The sequence below is a fragment of the Lepisma saccharinum genome, chromosome 19, assembly GCF_977018435.1.
Source record: "Lepisma saccharinum chromosome 19, izLepSacc3.1, whole genome shotgun sequence".
NCBI lineage: Eukaryota > Metazoa > Arthropoda > Insecta > Zygentoma > Lepismatidae > Lepisma > Lepisma saccharinum.
Window position 1 is genome coordinate 41,496,054 of NC_139247.1, and position 17,348 is coordinate 41,513,401.

General features: G+C 36.1%; 1 protein-coding gene across 2 annotated transcripts in view; it reads right to left on the reverse strand.

Annotated features, from left to right (window-relative positions):
- Window positions 1–7,450: 7,450 nt before the first annotated feature.
- The window catches only part of LOC146002830 (pyridoxal phosphate homeostasis protein), a 29,560-nt gene continuing 19,662 nt past the window's right edge, over window positions 7,451–17,348 (reverse strand). Inside the window, exons 5-7 of one of the 2 annotated variants that reach the window (XM_083140796.1) lie at window positions 16,541–16,639; window positions 14,523–14,666; window positions 7,451–8,572 (exon numbers count right to left, since the gene is read on the reverse strand). In XM_083140796.1, the coding sequence (XP_082996922.1) occupies window positions 14,535–14,666; window positions 16,541–16,639 (231 nt within the window). In that variant the 3' untranslated portion in view covers window positions 7,451–8,572; window positions 14,523–14,534. Of the gene's footprint in view, window positions 8,573–13,218; window positions 13,237–14,522; window positions 14,667–16,540; window positions 16,640–17,348 lie in introns of those variants that run through there. The other variant, XM_083140797.1, reaches the window with a different exon arrangement.

Consider the following 17,348-nt stretch of genomic DNA (forward strand, 5'->3'; position numbering starts at 1 on the left):
TATCACACAAAGGAATTTACAATTTAAATGCACACAACGGTCAGAGCCATCTAGCGATTCTTCGCGTAAGTACTAAAGCAACAAAGTTTTTATATTGCATAGGCATTCCACCTATCGTGAATTCTCCGCACTAGACGAGTTCATCGTCTTAGGACATGAGTTGGGCTACTTTACCCCAGCAAACACACACGAAACTCAAGTTTCCAGAATACCTTATGACAGTTCGTCATACTGGCTGCCAATCAGTCCAACCGGGAAATTTATTTTGAAGGATCTGTCTCACAACGTTCCCATAGTGTGGTGGTGCTCCATTCTGTGCTCCTGTTGAAAAAACTCTGGAAATGGAAAAAGTACCATATTCTATAAGCAAGGATGAAAAATCCTGTTCACATAACAAATCCAAGTAGCCCTCAGCATTTAAGGTTCTGTCAATGGAAAATGGACCAATCAACCACATTCACCTCACCATTAACTTATCAGCATCAACCTCTTGGCTAGGATCAGTCTAATGTGGATTACTTGAGGCAACCATTCACAACATGTGATGCCACTGATTAAAATCATGTGTAATGACATGTGAATTTCTCTCCCTAGACGTCAGTATGATTTTGATGTATTACTGATGTTTTAACCTCTTGACTACCACTACGTACGGCCCATACGTAGTCGAGCTTGCATGCTCTCCTAACACTACATACGGCCCGTACGGTACGTAGCTGGTACTATTGACCGAAAAGGAAATATTCTTGCATGGTAATGGCCAAGAAAACGTACAAATGCCTCTGGTCGGGAAGGACCGAAGTATATTTGTTGGTGTGAGCATGTGATTATCGCAAGTAATGAGCAAAGCATGCTTGTTATGCCATCTGTTGCTGAAAGTACGTAACTGCTATTGAGGAGACCTGTGTGTTTTTGTTTTGTTGCATATTTTGTAAAACAAAAGCAGACAAATATGGAGGAGGAGGATAGTAGTTCGTTGGATTATGTTCCGGAAGAAGAGGAGAGTGACTGTAGTGAATCTGAATATTCAGATATATCCGATGTGGAAGACGAAGCAAAGTCTGTCGGAGGTTGGCCATACGCAAACGATCCTTTCAGTAATGCACATGAGAATCCATGTTATAAGTTTGAAAATGACTGATTTTCATCCTGCCGTCGTGGCTGAAGAACTGTCGACACCTGGCAAGTGTTTTGAAGCATTTTTTTCATATGTAAAATATTTGTGTGCATGGACTAACAAGAGAGCCGACATGGAGTACGCTAAATCGGGTCATCCGATATTGACAGTTTTTTTCAATATACTAGTTTGGATTTTCACATTTCTCGTGTTTATTTGTTTTTCAACACTCCTTTACATGTGTCTGATGGGAGACTGAATAATGTTAATTCTAATCATTTGAATACAAAAATTATGGAATTAGCTAATGCTCTCCGCATAGCATGGTCGTGGGATTCTGCTCTCTATCTACAGGCTGGGATTCAAGAGGTTGAGGCATTTTAATGCTTTTTTTTCTAGCCCTTTGAAAAGGAGAATGTGGTTACAAGCATGCATTATTAACTTTTTACTGTTTAAAGATACATCTACAAAACGTGAAATTCTAGCCTGATTTGCTATGGCAGACCTCCTAGGCCTAACCTGTTTCTATCATGACCAAGCATAACTCTTACATTTTATAAGGGGTGTTAATGGTCTTTTGACTCACCAGGTAGACAGTTTATACACACAAGCATTTGAAGTAATGTAAAATAACTTCAATGGCTAACATGTATCTATTTGATCATGTAAAGCCTTCCAATCAAGAGAAACATAGGTGTGCACACAGAAGGGCATGGGGAGGCAATTGCCCCCCTAATCATAGATGTCCGCAGATTTTTTCCATGGAGGGGCAAGCAAGATATTTTTTCCAAAGGATAAACAAGTCATATTACCCCGATAATAGTTTTGACCCCTTGTTGCGTTCCTGTATCACCATTATAATAATTAATGTAAATTACTATGACTGAAATCAAATTATACGTGAGAAATTTATACTTTTAGATTGACATTCATTTTCTAAAGGGAAGGTGTGGCCATACTTGCTCCTATATTATTATACTTTCACCTAGAATCATAACAATGAGATTAAATGAGATGATCTCTGTCGACTGAACTTTCATCAATACTTTTCCCATCCTAATCAGAGGATCTGTGCATACCTATGAAGAGAAAGTTTGTAAGAAAATATTGAGAGTAATTTGAAAATACAGCATCTTTGATGTAGCTACATTTTACTTGAACAAGTTGTGTGCAGCGATCTTGTGCTCATCTTAACACTGACTGACATGTTCTGAGCTTAGTTTACTTACTGTGGGAGCAAAGTATTCATTAATTTTATGACAGATGAGCCCAGATTGTGCCTGCCATGGGAATCCTTGGTCACATAACTAGAACAGCCCTGTGAAGTATTAATGGTCCAATTCAGTGTTTTTGTGTTCCTTGGTGACCCCAGGTCATTCACAGCTTGAGCCTCTGTTGAAGTTGCTGCTGATATATTGTACAGACTTTCAGAAATCCTACAAGCTTCCACAATAAATTTTTGTATTTGCACAAAAATTTAACAGTGTGTCTACAATTTTGTAAAAACAAGATTCCACAACTTTTCCAGTCAAGGAAACAAAATTTTCTGTATCAGGGCAATTCATACATTTAAACATGTATGTGTAAGAATATTACCATATTTCAGCAACACCATACTTAGAATCCTGCTTAACCAAGCTTTTAGAATATTCACTTCACAAGCTAAATGTAATGACAAGAAGAGAAACTATTGACTGTTCGATAGAGGCATTAGGGCTGAGCTTTTCTTATTACTTGCCACATTTTGACTAATGGTGAACAAAGTTCTGTTTTATTAAAAAAAAAAAAGCATAAATATTATGCCATAAATTATTCATAATTGTAGTAAAATGTAATAACATATGTATTAATCGTAATATCAACCAAACACAAACCAAAAGTTGCAATAAGAAAGTAATAAATGTGCTAGTGTCGTAGAGGCTTGAGCATTTTACTTTATATTCAGAAAATTACTATTCTACTTCACAGCAAATGAGTATACTTATTATATGCACTAAATAAATGCATTAACTTATTGCCCGATTTTACGTGATTTAAACTACACAAAAACGTTCTTGTTAACCCATTCATTTGTTTTGAACAACTGGTTACTAAGCAACAAAACAGAATACTATTACATTTCTTTCTTTTTATTTTACACAAGAAGTGATTTCATAATTTGATATCAGTCACAAATGCCAATAGCCACATATTGTAGATGATGATTACTAGAAAATGGTGCAAAACATGAACCCCTTTTCTGGAGTATTTAATATGCAATTTCTACTGTAACCAGGGGCAGCACTAGGGGATGCTTGCGCACCCCTTAATTTTCTTCCACCCCCCCTACATTCAACTGAAAACACTAACCCTTAGAGTGTCATATAATTTCATGTCATATTGAGCGCCGAATGTTAGGTACTGAAGTAAGACCATTATTATTGTATGCAACAGGTAAGCACTGATATACATACTTTTCTGTACTGGTGGCAGCCTCTATAAAGATCAGTGGCCATTTTCTATCGTCAACATTGTTGTTATGAATTTTTTCTTCTTTTGTATCTTAAAGTGGTCTGTCTGCAGTTTTTGATAATTGACTATAGCCACTGGCGGCGATTGGGTTCCAAAACTGAAAGGGGGGGGGGGGGGGCAAGAACAGTTCACTTTCCCTTCATAGATTAGGTTTAGCATGGTGCTGGGGAAAAAGTGGGAGGCAACTGCCTCCTCTCGCCCCACTAATCGCTGCCACTGCCTATAGCTTAATGTGAGTTATGTTTTTCTTTTTTGCATTGTTGATAAACTGTTTATTTTCCGTCTGCTTGTTCTTCCTTGCACTGGAGCAAGAATTTCAGCTGCTTTCAAGGTATCACCAGGTCATTCTCGGGAAAGTATTTAATGCGAGTTGTAACGTGAAAGGTAGTTTTCTTGTTAATAAGTTTTATGTATTTGTTCCACGTAACATGTCTAGTAAACGTACCATTTCAGGCTTTTTCAAAAACTGTTAGGAAGAGGCCCAATGTTCATAAAGAAATTTTACAGTTCGTTGTTGGGGATAGTGCAGCAGAAGGGGTTTTAACGAAGACAAGTTCCTGTGCACTTCGCGTTTGGTCCTGAAGTGGCAGACGGAAGGTATAATGTACTAAAGTGAGAATCATAGAACTTAAGACCTTCTGTAAACAAAAGCACGTGTACCGTAACAGTGTTGCAAACTTATGGAAAAATAATAATCCACATAGCCTACAAGGTGTAAAAACATTCCATTTGTCAACATATGCGGAATAAGCAGTGTATCACTGAGTGATGACCTGTTGAAAGTTATTGAATGTATGTTAAAAAAAAAGTTAAAAAATGTACATCTTGCCTGGTGGCCGATTTTCAGACTCTTCACCGAAGTTCCCTGGCTCGAATCCTGCCATGGGTGTTATTTGTGAGTATCCCTTCATCAATTTCATCTGACGATCACTCATTCTCATCGTCGGGATTAGCCAAAAGTGGAATAAAGCAACGCTAAATTAAAAAAATCAAATACAAAATGTACATCTTATCCCCCAGAAGTAAGACGATTCCGTACCAAAGGATTAATTTTCTCTCATATTTTACTAAAAAAAAACCTTGCTAGTAGAATGTGACGCATGAGATAAATTACGTTTTGAAACCGGGGTTTCTTCATTAAATTTATTTGTTGTTGGAAAGTGTTATGATTTATTATTATAGATAATGAAAGTAAGCTAATACATATGATTTGATTGACTAAATTAATAATTATGCACCAAAGACACCATGGAAACTAAAACGGCAACTTAGAGAAGCATAAAAGTGGGGAAAGAAGACTGTAGAATACAGAAATATTTTGAGGCAGTCACATTTTATTGTACGCTACATATAAAATAAAATGTATATTTGGGGGTGAATTTTAAAATATTGTCACATTTTCTTCTCTCTTGTTGTGAGGTGTTCATTTTAAATCAACCTCCCTCACCCTACGGCCTGCCCTCCTTCACCCTCAAAAGTATTCCGGAGTGTGAGGATGTCACCATCCGGATGGTGAACACCTCTGTATTACAGATCGACTCCTGCATCCCACCCCCTTCCCCATCCCCGGAGGATCGTCACTGAGAATGTGAAATCACACTATCATATGCCGACAATCGACATACCACTTCCGTTTCTGTACTTGACTTAGTGAGAAGTATTGTGGTTGGCAGTCTAATAACGGATTTCTTCCGCATCATGTAGTCCGTTCTATGAAAGTACGCTAATGGAAGAAAAACGTGTAAATTACATTCGATTATACATTTTAAAATATATTTTCATTAAAGGTCTCTGTTTATAATACTAATACGTGATTATTGTATAAATTACAATCGATCACGTGAACAGCAAGAAAATAGCGCCAGTTTCGAACATGGCGACTTCCATGCGTGCAGGAAGGTCTCCCGAGTTTTCAGAGTAGTGTCTCGGAAATACAGCCGTTTGAAAAGTGGCAAGAAGCAGGTTGTCCTTAACGTTTATGTGACGTTGTGTTGGTGCTATCCTGAGCAAGGAGTGAAGTTGGTGTCCAAGTGTAATTGTGTGTCTGCATCTTTGTGTTTTCGGTGTGGTGAAAGAAAGGAAAACGACCGGTCAAGTTGTGAGTCCCGCGAAAAAAACACGTTGTTACTCGTTTAAACAAGTACACCCGATTTTGAGATAAGCTCAATACAAAGCGAGGTGCTTTCATATTCTTTCAATCAAAGAGCCGCCCTGTCCACTGTGGAGATGATGTTGATAGTGATGATTGATGACGATCTCCCCAATTTTAGCAGTCGACGTTAAATCGCCTCTTGTGCCACGTTGAGTTCCTTTTTGTGAAGCAAATTTGACAGACCGTACTCTGACAGGATGATGTCTGGTGCCGAAAATGCCTCAAGTTCAAAAAGGAAGTACTGAATCAAGGTAAGAAAATACATTACTTGCATGAGACGTGCGCAAATAATGTGCTTATTATCGTCTTCTTTTTTTCTATTGCACGAGAAACCGAGAGAATGATAAACAATCTCTTTTTATTTCCCGGCTTATCTTTGTTTAGCTTCTGCTAAAACTGGCGGTATATTTGTTGCACAAAGGAAAAAACAATACTCCACATGTCAACAATGTTGGGCAATAATTTGGTGGAAATAAAACCAAAAGGCTTGAATTACTGAAACAAATCTCTCTCTCTCTCTCTCTCTCTCTCTTGTATAACTTTGGCGCTGTTATACTGAGAGAGGAGGGGGGGAAGGGGGATCTGTTAACCCAGTGTCAGATAAATTGAACTTTTGGCGTAGAAAAATATGTTCATTCTTGAACCAGAACACGTATTTAATCGCTTGTAGAAAATTTATTATACTTCAATGTGTAGATTATCAGTTAAAATAAGAATACGTTTTTTTCCATGTTACGTAAAATTAAAGGTTGCGAGTGAGCAGCATATGATGGCCACACCATTCACGAACAGCTGGCACGGAGTGATACGTTACACGAAGTGAGACGGTTGTTTACAGAAGGTCGGAAGGTTCGTGATTCTTACTTTATGTATTTTGTACCTCCATTGGTTACATTTAAAATGTTCAAAAATTATGTTTTTCAAGGCAAGGATAATTTTATTTTGTATTTCACTACATAGTTCAATAAGACTGCAATGTATATCTGAATGTTTACCTGTATGACCACTTTCTTCGAGTATAAGACTTAATACATATCATGATGGACGTCCAGGGAGAGGGCACAGCCTCCTGGAAAATGATGTCAATCTAAAGTTACATATTTCACACATATAATTTAGTTTCAGTCAGTAATTTATGTTAATCAGTGACTGCGATTAGAGGTGCAGTTGCCCCTACTTTTTGCTATTTTTGCCCCCCTTCCCCTCCCAGTTTTGGTACCTTGCTCCCCCAGTTTTGAAAGGTAAGGTTGTGTTCGTGTTTTCCTTATTTTCAGCATAGCACCCCGTCAGCACCCCTAGATGATTAATCCTGGCACCGCCGCTGACTGTAACTACCCGTAATTCTAAGTATATCAAACTGAAGTATAGTTTGTAGTCGACATTAAAAATTTCTTGCTTGTCCTATTCAAAATCCTACATTTTAATGCACTACTACAAAATTATTTATTTTTAAAAAAACAGTAAATTTCCCTGACTTTTCCAGACTGGTAGACACCCTGCTTAAGTTCTTTCTAGCTTTACCACAGCCAAGATTTCTCAAAACCTTGTAAACTTTTCTCATAATGATTTTACTTTGCTTTCTAATTTCCATTTTGCATCATACACAACCGTTACTTCTACCTGGTAACATACTACATGTAGGCAAAGAAAAGTAGGTAACACAAACCAAATTAACAAGAACTGCATATTTATTATATATGCTACAACAGGAATATTCTTTTTACATAAAATAACATGAACACAACCACAACAAGTGACGAAAGTGCACTCATAAAAAAATAACAATGTTTAAGTTCTCATTGCCTCAAATATTTTCTTTTAAGGGAGCTTTCACACCAAAGTAACAAATAACACATGCCACTTAGAGACTGAACCAACCAATAGCAACATTTCACACTGCAGTTGATTGGTCGCTCTTAAAGACTTCAAGTGATATGCAACGTGTGTTGCTTCAGTGTGAAATCTTCCAAATTCTGTATTTTACAAGTTGCAAGCATGATACACTGGTTCTCCAGACAAGATGAGACAGTACACAGAAGAAATATGAAATCTTGTAGCTGTTTTCCTGTTTTATTGGTTATTTTAGCTTATTGCAAAGTACAAAGTTCATCCCAATGTAAGTTTGAATATTCATTGCACTTTTGTGAGGTAAATGATGCAAAAAATATTGTGACTTAAATGTATTTTTTGGGGGGCATTTCCACACTATAAAAAATATATGATATGATGCTGTTTTAACACATTGGCTTCCGTTAATTTCATAAGCAGCACCTGTAAGTGAATGACCTCATTTTTTTAGGACCTTATAGACTATGTTGATGTATCGGTATCGGCCAATACTGCGATACTGGTATCGGAAAGTGTCCGTCAGAATTCATTCACCAATACTGGCTAAGACTTTCCGTAATTTCTCTTCGGTTCACTTCGAGTCAAGTGCACCAAGAGAAAGATAAAATTACGGTTCGTTTTCAGCTTGAATTTTCTTTCAGAATTTAACATAGGAACAATACTTAGTGCGAAATAACACTGATATTATGACAAATTTTGGAAATTGCATGTGATGGACAAAGCGATACCTAAAGAATCTTAAGATAGACCCTTGCTACATGTACACACTCAACATAAACACATCTAGATTCATCCAACTGCCATTCTATGGCTACCCTCATAATGGCATTAAATTTTACTTAAAATATGGCACAAACACATTTTAAACTTTAAAAAATAATCGAAGACATGTCTTTTAGTAAAGAACTGATGCATATACCACTTTCATTCTTTGGACATGGAATCTACAAAAAATAAAAAAAATGTAAGTGCTTAGGAATGGTTTGATAACAAAGTAATAATAATATGTTTTTGCTGAAAAAAATTAAAGTATTTTAACCACAGATACCTGAGTTGTATTATTATGCAAGGGTAACTTTCTCTTAGGGAGATTTCACACCAAAGTGAAAAGTGACAAAATGCCACAAGTAATTTGGAAACAAAAACAACCAGCATTTCACACTAGCAGCAAGACAGGCTGCACAAGTCCACAAAGTGGGCGTAATCGCCCTTTATTTTTGATACTATGATGGTTTTGATTAAGTGCTTGATACGGACACATACTTGATACTTTTAGGAGTCTGGAACATCGATATTGTGACCACTCTGTACATTTGGATCTACCACATTTTTGTTTTGGTTAGGTGTGTACCGATACAGATGCATCAATATCAACTCATATCAGTGGCAGCAGAATCAGAAAGAAATACATAATCTAGTCACACTAGTCAGTATTTCTCCGAGTCCAAGCATCCTACATGATATAACATATACTTCACAGAGTCTGGGTTGCAAAACTTACTCAAAATGATTATCATCATTAAATCTACAACAATATTGTGAGGCTAAAATGGATTTTATGGTTAAATGGCATTATTTTAATATTCTGAATGTCTCAAGCATGAAATATAAGACTATTTTCTGTCACTGTATTGTGGCTTCTGTTGATGTAGATTACTAATTACGATGACGAGTATGAGCGATGATAGATAAAATTTATGAACACTCATCCCCAGGCCGGGACTTGGAACTCACAAACTTCAGTGGCACGATCAAAAGTTGTCACGTAAAATGCTTTGCCACCGAGTTCACTTTAGCTAATTTCTACCATTAGGTTAGCATGACTGGGATATGAGACTTCTTATAGGAAAGAAACAAGAAAATACAAGGGAGATGTTCAGGCTGCCATTCAAGTTTCTGCAGCAAAGCCTGTTAATAAAGACATGATAATTTGGTGAGCCTGCAATAATATTGCGAACGGGAAATGGACGAAAAACAATTAAAGACAAATGCAGAGAATAAAAAGAGAGAATTGCCTTAGGTAGACCCAATGGAAATGGAACAGCAATTACCTGGAGAGAGTGAAAAAACTATGACAAACTTCATCCAGGTGGATGGATATATTGCATTTCTCCAAGGTGCACCTTTTTTTTGGGGAGGGTTTTGGGTGTTGAAAATTTTGATGCACCTTGTATTCGATGGCATATTGGATCAGAGTATATATGTAGAAATATATACCACAGTGTCACTGTAATACAAAAATGGAATATTTGCCAATTTCAATACTCAAGTTTTTTTTATGTTTTACCGAAATACTAGTATTAAAAACACCCTCAATTAAATTTTATTCCCTTTAACACTAGAAGCGCCAGGATTTTTTACTACCGGTCAAAATGACTGGTATTTAAAATTTGACCATTTCTCAAAATGGATATTGCCAATAATCATCTTATTACTAATAAAACAAAATATTTTTTTTAAAAAAATACAAAAATATCATGAAACCCAGCAATTTTTATTTTCCATGCACTAATTACAACAATAAATATTCATATTCTTCAAGGAAATAAGTTTCCGTCATGAAATTTCACATATTACATGTTTTGCATTTCAGTACCTTTTCTACACCAGAAACACATTTTCCACAAACACACATATTGTTGCACATTGAACAAATGTCACTTGTTTTGTTTTCATTGCACAATGCCACCTGGCATTGGCGCCTCTTTCTGGAAACAGAACCACTTACATTCCGTGCATGTGATATTTATGTTCACAATATTTTATTGGGCTTTGCATTCAAATGTCCTTCTCTCAGTTCCTCAGCTAATTCTATCAAAAAGTTATGTCTGGTAACGTTCCTCCCCGTGACTGCTTTGTAAACTACCCATGCATTTATTGCTGCCAGATCTAAGATATTGTGAAACACATGTACCAGCCATCTACGTGATGAAGCACGGACTGGATATTTGCATGCCATTTGATCAACAAGATCAACACCGCATTTAGTTTTGTTGTAATACTTGATTGTTTCTGGGAGTTTCTTCTGGCTTTGCAAATCTACTTCTACATGTGAATGCACGGAGCTTAGGAGAAGAACATTTTTGTTTGGTTTAGCTTGGTATGCACACAATGTAATGTCCCCCTTTTTTAGCAAACATGTTTCCTACACTTGTGTTCTAAGGTTTACAATTTCATTAGGAATCGCCTTTATATTTTTCTTCATAATGCCAATTAGGCTCGTCTTCTTCTCCTTTAGTGATGTGAAATAATTGTCAGTAATTACATTTCTACCCGCATTTAGATAAGGTGAAGTAATTCTCATACAACATTTTTAGGTACAGTAACATTATCATTCCTTGATTAATCTTTCCCAAGGTATGGAAAGGCATTTGGAATGTACGTCCACTAGCATCCAAAATTTTATACCAAATTTGTCTGGTTTGTTTGGCATGTACTGTGTAAATCTACACCTCGCTTTCGAAGGAAACAATTGTTCGTCAACTGTCAGATTTTCCCCTGGAGTGTAGCAACTCCTACAATTAGCTATAAATTTGTCCCAAATTTCAGAGCACAGTGCAAATTTATCAGTTTGTAATCGTTCAGATCTGGATGATTTTGAATCGAATCTAAGATATTTCATTATTTCCCTGAATCTGTTTCTTGACATTGTTTGTTGAAAGAAAGGTGGCACCCAAAGTAGTTTTCCATAAGAAAAATCGTAGTCTATAGAACTGCACCCATACACTCCTCTAGCATATAAAATAGCCAGGAAAGCGTCAAGTTCTTGTAATGACAAACGCCAGTTGGGTATCTGCTTTCGAGCTGCTTCTTCTTCCGTACACTTCTGTATGTGTCGAAGCATGGGATCGTCTACAGTAAGATCTGGGTCCTCGACATCGGATTCATTTTCACTAATCTCCTGTAATACTTTCAAATATTCCTCTGGACTGAGGACACATTGTCTAGAAAACATGCTTACAAACTGCAGTGTTCAAACGATACTGAGTCTTCACTTTCTCCATCTTATCAGTTTCGACAATATGCCAATATATATGGGTGAGTCCAAAAGAGGAAGGAAAAATAGGGGTGGAAACTGTAAGTGCAACGTTCCAACCGAGAAGTGGTTTTCCATTGAAATACATTAGTGGTCAAAATGACCGGCAACAGCGCTTCTAGGTAGAAACAAATATTTCCATTAGTATTATTTTTTTTTTGTAAATAACGCATGGCAGTAATAATGTACTGCAAATTTTAGGAAAAGTCACAAAATTTCAACGCACGAAGAAATTTTTTTCTGTACAAAGCAGAAATTGAAATTTGAAAAACGGTCAAAATGACTGGCTTCGTGCTTCTAGTGTTCAATTTGTTGTGTTACAATGATTAATATTTCACAACAAGGAGTCTGTATAATTTTAGCAGTTAAGTAGGAAGGAAAAACAAAAGAGGAAGGTTTTTTCTTGTGCTCTTTGTAGGGAAAAGGGGATCAGTGAGTCAGCTTTTGTAAAGTGCACAATAAACGGACATTAAAAATGGAAAAACAGAATTATCATACACATGATGCAGCATTCAAACATGGTTATTTTTGTGTTTAAGAATATGGTAACCACGAATCTGGTCAACAATTAACTGTAAGTGAAGTTTCTAGTGGTCATTGGAGAGGTCAACAGCAGCAGTTATTTACTATGGTATTGTTCTCATGAAGTACTGGTATGTACAGTCATGGACCTTTCTAGGTTGCAACAATCACATTGACTTTCTGTGGAATCATTACAACCCAGAATTATCCATGACTGAACACCTGTGCACCTTAAATTTGAAGTATTTTTTTCCTCAAAAGGTGAAGCAATATTTAAAGTGCACCGTACATTTGATGGCATCCTGGATTTAAAGAAATACGTTATCAGTACCAAACAAAAAAAAAAAAAAAAAAAAAAAATGGACATAAGTTTTATGAATTTTCGATATAATATAAAACTAGTGGCATTTTTGCAGATTATCTCGAAAAATGCATTTTAAAAGTCTCCAAAAGACAAGCAAGAGGGGAAAAAAAGCACACGGCTTTTATTTTAATTTTAATTTATCATAACAGCATGATCTGTAGGTATAAAATGTAATAAAATAACTTGAAGCTAAAACCCCATAGTTTGTTTTTGAACATAAACCTAAATTACATAAAACTCACCATCACCACAACAGTTCATGGGGAAATTTTGCTGTCATGCACCCCTAGGCCTAAATTTGAACCTGGTTCAGCTTCTGCCGAAAACTTCCTTGTCAACAAAGAATGCCCTGCAGACGAGCGAACTTTTTTGGTGGGAGCTGGGCCAAGTTAAACCCTTCTAGTCTATAAGAACCACCACCATGTATGGTAGCAACAATATGGTTTCCTTGTCAAGTTCAGTCTTTTTCTTGGCACCAAGTGGGGGCAAATCAGTGCATAGTACTGTTTTATGAAAGATCCTCCATTTGATGCATTTGTTGATGATGGATGAGAAACTTGCTTGTGAAGTGCAGCCGCTGAAGAAAGAAAAAGAGGTCCAGGAGAAACTTCCAGGCAGCTTGAAGTTGTGGTGAAAGTGTAATGAAGAAATGAAATGGTGTCGGGCAAATTTTAAGACAGGACGACCTATGTGAATGAAGAAGACTGAATTAGACACACTGTTTGGTAACCAATGATTAGGGTTACCAGATCACTATGAGGGAAAAGTAGGACATGCTCTTCTAAAATGTAGGACACAAATTTACAATAAATAGTACATATTACCAGCACATGTTAGCAAATAAAGTAAAATTGGCACATTTTCAGTTTTAAAAAATAATTATTTCTTAAATACAAAATTCACCAACTTGTAATCAGTACTAAATGGTACACTTCTTACTACACATGTTATCAGTCGTACTTCTCAAATTGCATGTTTAGTCAAAAAATTCTGAACAGTCAAGCTCTCTGAAATTATAGTGAACCAGTATCAAACTTTTTACAGACTCTACAAGAAATTTATTTCTCTCATCAGTCTATTGCGTGTCAACATTTAGCATTATCTGGCAAGGCAAACAAATATTCAGCCATTACCATACTTGAAATAATATGAAACACAATGTCCTTAACATATCTATCTTGAAATGATTCCAGAAATTTCATTTGGGGTGGCTTTTGGTTCAATAACTTTGTTCTGTGCACCCAAGTACTTCCTAATCAAAATAATATTGAAAATAATGATCACTTCCATCATTATAAACCGACAAGCAAGAAATTACACTCAGGCATTAAACAGTGACATAACAGAATGTGGCCCCCACACTTTGTTGATTATAGCTTCGGGCTTTGTTCTCGCACAACACTTTTTTCTCTTTCCAATAGCTGAATTAAAATCAATTTCACTGTTGAGTTTGGGTGTGCAATCTGTACACTTGAAACTTGCATGATGTATCCATATGATGTCTCTTCATCAACTGAAACATGTATTTTATTTATTCAAATTATGTGACATCCAAAATATAGGACACTTATGATTTTTTATTCGTCCCAGATGCAACACATAAGGCTATAATGTAGGCCAATTCTGAGTAAAAAGGATGTCTGCTAACCCTATAGATGATGTGAAGAGAAATGTGAATGAAAAACTTCACGAAAACAGATGATTCACAACTCTAAAATGCGGTGTCTCGTCCTTCAATGCATGAAATCATAATGGAGTGACCAAGAGACGACTGTACAGAGTGGCTGAATAATTTCGCAGTGGACTTCTTTGAAAGAAAAACAAAAATTGGTGCCAAGAAATGACAAATGCTATAATCCTTAGACTTCTGGCCATTATATAACAAATATGCAAGACTATGGTCTGTACTTTACTTACAGAATTCTATTTCAAGTTAATGCACAATCTAAACTTCGAACTGCAAACTGTTTACCTTTTTCTTTCATCAGTGTTCTCCTTTTACATCTAAGCTCTTCACTCCTTTTGTTACTTCTTCCACTTTGTCCTTTGGCTGTTTCTTTGCTCTCGCTCCAAATATAGAACTTCCTACACGAACATTTGTGCTTCCAACTTCGATCTGCAAAGAATTGGTATTAAAAATTCACTTCAATTTCTCCACTCAATGTTTTGATTGATTTGGTTTATTTTATTTCACTTTTCTGCCACTTTTTTTCCTAATCACAAAGATGAGGATGAGTGATGGTATGACATTTATGATGGGACACTCAGAAAGAATACCCCTGACCAGGCTGGGATTCGAACCCAGGATCTCTGACATTGTAGGATTGAATGCTATGGAGGCTGGCTTCACTCAAGGTTGCACAATGATTAATAATTGGGGATGTAGAAATGTGAAAGCCAGTAATTATGGGTTCAAACACTAATATGTATTAACATAGCTGGAATTCTCTGAGGTGGAAAGAACACTAATTTCATTAATTTACCTCTTTCATATCTTCTTAACATATAAATAAAGTTTTCACCATTTTAGGACAACATGACCATATCATAATAAAAATACAGATTGTTCCCAAAATGGAATATGTGTCTGTAAAAGGTTAGATGGATTTGCTATCATATTCTGATGACTTAACCCATATCTGAAACAATTAATATTTTGAAGCAAAGATTTGGTACAAAGTTTTAGTGTAGTATATTCGTGAATTGTTGTTTTTTTAGTCCACTTTGTGCACAGATAGGCTAATCGGAACTGGACCTACAGTTTTAACGTGGAATCCGAACCACTATGCAATGTGCCTCCACCAGGTATCGAACCTGGGACCCCTTGATTACAAGGTGACACTTTACGACTATGTCATCGGGGAGGCCCTGTAGTATATTCGAATTCAAGCGAATAGAAGTATTCCAAAATTTATATTTAATTTGAACATCTTTAAATTTCTACAATAGTCAAATATTGGCATTGGTAAGGTATCACCAATGGCATAGATGCTCACATCCAGTTCAACAACAATGGTGGTTTTTCATTGTAAATTTCATTTTACAATGTTAATTGTTGTTTAAGTACTATCTTAAACCTTACTTGTATTCATAATGCACACATTTAGCATTTTTTTTCATTACAATTTCATAGCGACAGACTACAGATAAAACATATAATTGAGGTTTGGCATGCAAATAATACCAGTCTTACCATTTTCTAAAGCAATTTGCTTCTACAAACAATTTAATTGTGAAAACTTCCGACTAACATTGCTACATATATTCTGAAAAATAAATTTTAACCAAACTTTTAAAAAAATGAAATTAAACAATTCCAAATGACTTAACATTGTAACACAATTATACATTTTTTCCAGGGAAGGATTGTGAGTATAGAATTTAAAATGAGAGAAAATGCATAATCTGGGAAAATTTTGCTTCACTAAGACCGGAAAGGTAAAATTTATAAAGTTGGACAATGTAAAATTCCAGATCATAAAATTGGGGATCCACTGTATTCATTACTTATGAACCAAAACATTTCAGAATTTGATTGAAACTAAAGCAGCAGTTTCAGCTTTGCAGTGACTTAATCTCTCATGCTTGTGTTCTCAATTTTGCATCACGCAGACAAAAGAAAATTTAAACATTTAATACTGTTAATATCATTCGTAAGTGTTGTTGCCTTACTTAAATATGCCCTATGTTGCACACAGATGACCAATGAGGGTTCCAGATTCTGATTTAGAACAATACAACACACATGCTTCAACAACTTTAAAAGTTATAATTTAAATATTCAACAATTAAAACTGAATATGCTAAAATGATAAAAATTAAGTAAATGAGTTGCAGCTTAGTAACATAGGAAAATATGTGATGAAGTCCGAGGTTGAGTAGATTCCCCTGGACCAAATTTTGATTCCTTGTGAAGTCACAATTTTCACTAACTTTTCAGTATCCTGGGTGTCCATAAACTGTTCTAACAACTATTTCAGTTTTACTTACAGCATGCTCAAAATCATCCGACATTCCCATTGACAATTCCAATCGATCAAGAGGTAGGCCAAGATTTGAACACACATCTTCCCTGCATTTTAGAAGACACTGAAAGAGTTAAATATAATTACTTTTAAACATCTCAAGGTATGAGCTACAATCAGGGGTAGAAAAATACAGGACTCCCAGTCACTATGGAACCTGACAATTTTTACCTGGTGCTTGAATTGCCAAATTTACTTCTAAAAATATTTTAATATGACGGACAGTCAAACAAAAACCTCAATTTGTTTTTTAGCTAGTAGATTTCTGCATGTAAAGCGCACAAGTTTGCTGCATTTTAGCATAGATCACATTGCTGATATACATATATTTTCAAGTCTGAGTTAGTACTAGGGACGTTCAATATATAAGTTTCCCTGTGCTATAAAATATTGTATAAAACAATGCCATTAAAAAGAAGCACATGGTTGACAAGCGGCATCCTTCGTCTACAAGGAACAACAATCGATTCGTTATCAGACGTGGAGGCGCATGCGCTCAAGGGCAAAAGTAAATGCTTGTTCGGAAAACGCTGCCTCACGTCATAAGGAGTTCAGAAGCATGGATGCTAAAGGCGTTGTTCTTATGGACTTTTTGGAACGAGGAAGAACAATTAATACTGACCGTTATTGTCAAACATTGGATAAACTGAAAAACGCAATTCGACATAAGAGGTCTCCTGTCAGCTGGTGTCATTCTTCTTGACGATAACGCTCGCCCCCACTCAGCAGTGCAAACACAACACAAAATTGAAGAATTGGGGTGGGAACGGCTG